This window comes from Gossypium raimondii, chromosome 4 (genome assembly GCF_025698545.1).
Source record: "Gossypium raimondii isolate GPD5lz chromosome 4, ASM2569854v1, whole genome shotgun sequence".
In the NCBI taxonomy this organism is placed as follows: domain Eukaryota; kingdom Viridiplantae; phylum Streptophyta; class Magnoliopsida; order Malvales; family Malvaceae; genus Gossypium; species Gossypium raimondii.
The window spans coordinates 8157896-8162764 of NC_068568.1; the positions used below are offsets into that span (position 1 = coordinate 8157896).

A 4869-nucleotide genomic window follows, 5' to 3' on the forward strand; every position below is an offset into this window, starting at 1 on the left:
GTTCAGGAATGTTCCAAAATTGTCATTATGCTGTCTAATGGTACACCCCAAGTACACACACTCCGTTATTGTGGTCTCCTCACTCCATTATTTTGTACATATATAGCCCTCAATATCAATATCAAAAGCAGCTTGAGATACTTCAAATCAAGGAACAAGAGACACAGAGCCGAAAGTAAAAAAAAAAAAGAAAAAAGGTATGGCAATGGCTGGTGAGAAGAAGAACAAGAACACTAGTACATTAAGGGGCTGCATCAAGAAGAGCAAAGGGCCATGGGTTGTTCACAGAACCACCAAAGAGGGTGGCAGAGTCACCAGGTATCGGTTCCCCACCGAGGACGAGCGCCTGAAGAACAAGCAAAGGGAGCGCAAGCGTCGAGCCGTAGCTCACAAAATATTTGCAGGGCTGAAGGAGCATGGTAACTACAACCTTCCAAAGCGTGCTGATAGCAATGATCTGTTGAAAGCTGTTTGTGAAGAGGCTGGTTGGCATGTGGAGGCCGATGGAACCATTTACAGAAAGGTCAGCTAATAAATGTGAAATGTTGTTTTGTTTTACTTTTTTTCTTTTTTGTGCTTACAACATTTTATAATTTGTTGCAGAAATCAAGGGCAACAATGGCGGTCTCTATGGTTCACTCTAGCTGCCAATTTGTTGAGGATATTGGTCAATCAAGAGATGAAGATTACTGCATATGCAATGATGATGGAAATGTTGCAGCACCGACCCTCTTATCACTAGGGCTCGGGCGTTCCCATGAATGTCATGATATTAACTTGATGCTTTCACTCTCCATTTCCAGTTCCTTCACCTAGGGGTAATGAACTTCTTTGATATGGGACTTGGGAGTGTATTTAAAGCTAGGGATAAAGTGTTGTCTAGCTTTTGTTCATCTCTTTTCATATATATATATATTTAGAGAGAGAGAGAGAGAGAGAGAGAGAAATTATAAGAAAATAGGAAAGCATTGCACTCAAATGTTGTTGGTGCTCATTTTGTTGATGAAAAACATGCAGGTTATATACATACATGAATCGAAAATATTAGAAATTATTATTAAACGCTACATGTTCTTTTGTTCGATAGAAGTTTATTACAACATATATATGTGCTCTAATCAGGTTAGGGTTTTTTTTTTAGGACAGACCCTTGCACAGGGCGAAATCAGAAATTTTTGGTGGAGTTGGAGTCAGGATATAAATTGTTGGTGGCCAAAGCTAAAACTTATATGCTAAAAGGGTTAAATTGAATTTCTAATTCTCAAGAGGACCCAAATATAGAATTTCACCCTTTTTTAAGGGGCCAAGGCAAGGAGCATTTGGTCTTGCCTTGCACATGAACATGGTTTCCTTTCAAGCATTTTACTAATTTAATTAGTTCTAGGTTAAAATATGTTATTATTGTATGTAATTCTATAGAATTTAAGATTTAGTCTTTATAATTAAAAATTAAAATTTTAATCCTCTTTTTTTTTTTAATTTAAAAATTTTAGTTCAATTGTATTTTTTATTAAAATTTATCAATATATTTTCCGTTACAAGAAAGCAGCCTAATCAACATATCAAATTAATAATTTTTGACGATTTTAATGATTGAACTAGGATACATAAATAAAAAAAAGTACTTAACTTTTAACTTTTTAACTGTTAACCTTAGTTCTACTATCAATTGCTATTTGGTTGGTGTGTTACTGGTGATCCTAATAGGAACTGCACACAAGAGACATGGTAAGTGTTTTAAAGAACAGCCAAAGTTGAAATGAATGCGGATAGCTGGTTATTAATTTCTAAAATATGGGAGTGGGACTCAACCCAAATATGAAGCATCCCATCCAAGGGAGCTGATTACATTTAATTCATAAATAAAATAAGATTTAATATTTACAAAAAATGGAACAGTAATTCATTCCACACATCAGGCACACCTGGTAAGCACCAGTGTATGCAGTCAGAGTAGCTTGCAGGGTTCCCCAACTGCTGGGGGCTCAGTGTCTCCCAAAACTTTCTATAGATGGAAGGGTGCCCATCTTTTCTGTATTCTGAGAGTTGTGTTATATTGATAACTGTTACCTTCGAACCCAAACCAGAAACCATTTTATCCACCATGCGCATGGTAGCCAAGTCCGAACCACTTCCCCAGTGGCCCTCCCGATCGATAGGTCTCGTTTCATTATAGCAGTTTCCTTTACTTCCAGCTTCCCACTCTCCTTTCCTATTTCATGTCAAAATGTTAGTAAAAAAAACCATATTGGGCCACTAAGATTGTATAATTCCCACACAAGTCCATGCTATATACATTAGCTTCTATGTACCAGCAATAGTCCTTTTAGTGCCTTCATGATGCACTATCTTTGCTTCAAATGCCTCTATGCTATGATTTTACGGTATTCGATAAGTTTGCAAGCTTTCATCAGGTGACTTATCCAGATTATATAGATGAAGTATAAGATAATTCAGTGCAAGGATAAAGATCCTAACCAGAAATGTGTTGGCGACATTGTAACGAAAAAGACATGTTTCTTCAGGGGAATGACTTTTGATGCTACCCAGTCTGCCCAAGCTCCCATGGCTAGTTCCATTGCTCCTAACCCATCGAGCTCCTCGCAGGCTCCATTTTCCTCACCACTCCATCTGCAAAAGTTGCAAGCACACAAGCATTTCAGCGCATCTTGAAAATATATTTACCTTGATTCGACTAGAACCGATCAACTATCGTACATACTGCAGCTTAACTGGGCCCTGTCTCCACCATAAGTACGAGTTAAAAACTAGTATATCCGCATGCTCCCACTGTGCTGAATGCTTGAGTACTGAATCCGGACGGATAATTCGTTCAGACAGCCTGTGATTCACCGGGTCATCAGAATTGGACTCAACCAGAAGCGGAGCCCAGAGAAATTCCACGGTGGCATTGTATTCCTGCAAATGACATCAAAGTAACACACACGGCAACAATGTTTCAGTTCTTAGTCATTATGTTAAAAACCTCTTAGAGGTTGTATCCTGGCTCACCTCTGCTCTGAAAATGGTAAGCTGAGCATTAGGAGTCATGGATCTCTTATTTGCTGGGATCACTGATTGTAACAAACACACCATTGATATCCATTGACCTCTATTCAGAGAATCTCCCACAAACATTAGCCTCTTCCCTCTCAACGTCTCCCACATTTCAGTCGCATCCCATCTACACACCAGAAAAAGGAAAAACACAATCACTTGCAACTTTTCAATAAGAGAAAGTTCAATCATCTATATTAACGCCTGTTGGATCGAGTGACAGAGCTTAATACCCTTTAAGCAAGTTTTATAGAGAAAAACAGGACGACCCGGCTTGACTCTGAATTTAGTCAGGCCCAATATGGCTATCAAATATCAGATAAAAACGGGGAAGTTCTATCATCTATGGCTAAAAATCTAAAATTTTAACCAATTACATCCCATTCTTCAAATTGCGTTAAGGTAGAAACTGGCAAATCTAGTACTTGGGTCTCACTAACAAAATACAAGCAACCAAAAGGACAAATTACCTCTTCAAATTGCAGTTATGAGGCTGCCATCTCCAGTGCTGATACTGCAAATCGGACCTCCCATGCTTATGACATGCCAACTGGTCCGACATGTAAGGACAGTCGGACTCTTTGTAAAGCGGGTACGATTGGTTATCAAACACCCACTTGCCGGAGAACACATCACAGCTGTTCTCTTGGCTTATGCTCCTCAGCTGATTCGATTCCGCATCCGTGCCGACCCACCGGATTTTCTTCCCACTGTAGTTCCTAGTAGAGTTGCAACTACTGGATCCATCCAAAACATCTAAAGCCCAACTTCATGTTTTAGGCCAAATTCAAAGAAAATAAAAGGAAAGTAAAGATTGAAGATAGATAAGCACACCTGAAGCTCCTTTGGGAAGATTTGGTTGTACATAAGTAAATGATGAAGTTTGTCGTTGACTGTGAAGAACATGATCCGGGCTTTGATGGATTTGTTGGATGCTGAATTCAATGTAGGTAACCGAACAAGCTAAGAAAACCAGGAAAAGAACTGCGAGTAAAGGGAAGTGGCGTTTCTTTCTGCTCCATTTATTCGACATGGAGACGGTGAGTGGCAGAGCCATAGGATTATGCAGATAGCAAGGACTTTTGAGCTTCAAAAATGGCGGTTACTTCCGGAAGGCATAGCAAGTAATAACTCCATTTGCTTGCTATAAATGAAAGGAAATTGTTCAACAATTAATAGTTACCAGGAAACGGAAATTCTAGCATCAGCTCAGAAAAGAAAAAAAGTTGATATAAACTTGGGAAAAGCTACCAAAATGACAATTAATAGTTACCCCGGACACACAGAGACACACATATATATATATTCTTGCCGGGTTTTTTTTTAAATAAATATTTGTTGTAAATCTATAATCCCTTTAAACATATTAAAGTAATGAGATAAAACTCTTTACTTCATTTATAGTTGGGAGATCATTACATGGAGATCAACTTATAAATAACACCTTGTAAGTGAAAATTAAACAATGAAAATTATCCACTTTTTACTTATTATTATTGTTTTATTAATTTTTCTATAACACGTTATCAACACGAGCTTCTATGAGTTCATACTGAAGTTCACGTCATTTCGACTTTATATAACTTGTCCGTATAACTCTCGTTAAACTATATACGGTATATGCATTTCCATATTTCTTTTATTTTATTTTCTAGATGAAATATTTACTTTGGGTAACATTTGACATTTATTTTTACAACTAAAATCTAATAATGATAATTATATATACATGTTTTTCTTTATTAAAAGATATTTCACTTAATGTAATTTGTGTTAAGTTATTATTATGACTATTCCTCTCTATGCTAATAT

General features: G+C 37.3%; 2 protein-coding genes across 2 annotated transcripts; one reads left to right on the forward strand and one right to left on the reverse strand.

The window, feature by feature from the left end:
- The first annotated feature begins 200 nt into the window (after positions 1–200).
- On the forward strand, positions 201–978 carry LOC105779070 (beta-amylase 8). The gene is made up of 2 exons (XM_012602819.2): positions 201–523; positions 604–978. Exons 1-2 carry the CDS (start codon positions 206–208, stop codon positions 814–816), a joined length of 531 nt encoding a protein of 176 aa, XP_012458273.2. The 5' UTR covers positions 201–205; the 3' UTR covers positions 817–978.
- Positions 979–1754: 776 nt separating this feature from the next.
- LOC105780947 (protein trichome birefringence-like 35) lies at positions 1755–4362 on the reverse strand. The gene is made up of 6 exons (XM_012605485.2): positions 3892–4362; positions 3528–3813; positions 3013–3184; positions 2723–2919; positions 2479–2631; positions 1755–2212 (listed from the first exon to the last, which is right to left on the reverse strand). The coding sequence occupies exons 1-6, from the start codon at positions 4112–4114 to the stop codon at positions 1882–1884; spliced, it is 1362 nt and encodes a 453-aa protein (XP_012460939.1). The 5' UTR covers positions 4115–4362; the 3' UTR covers positions 1755–1881.
- Positions 4363–4869: the final 507 nt, after the last annotated feature.

Coding starts and splice junctions, on each gene's coding strand:
- LOC105780947 (XM_012605485.2), bottom strand. CDS start 4,114: ATGGCTCTGCCACTCACCGTCTCCATGTCGAATAAATGGAGCAGAAAG. Junction 3,814..3,891: donor TCTTCCCAAAGGAGCTTCAG/GTGTGCTTATCT, acceptor GTTGGGCTTTAG/ATGTTTTGGATGGATCCAGT. Junction 2,920..3,012: donor TTACCATTTTCAGAGCAGAG/GTGAGCCAGGAT, acceptor TGTCATTTGCAG/GAATACAATGCCACCGTGGA.
- LOC105779070 (XM_012602819.2), top strand. CDS start 206: ATGGCTGGTGAGAAGAAGAACAAGAACACTAGTACATTAAGGGGCTGC. Junction 524..603: donor ATGGAACCATTTACAGAAAG/GTCAGCTAATAA, acceptor AATTTGTTGCAG/AAATCAAGGGCAACAATGGC.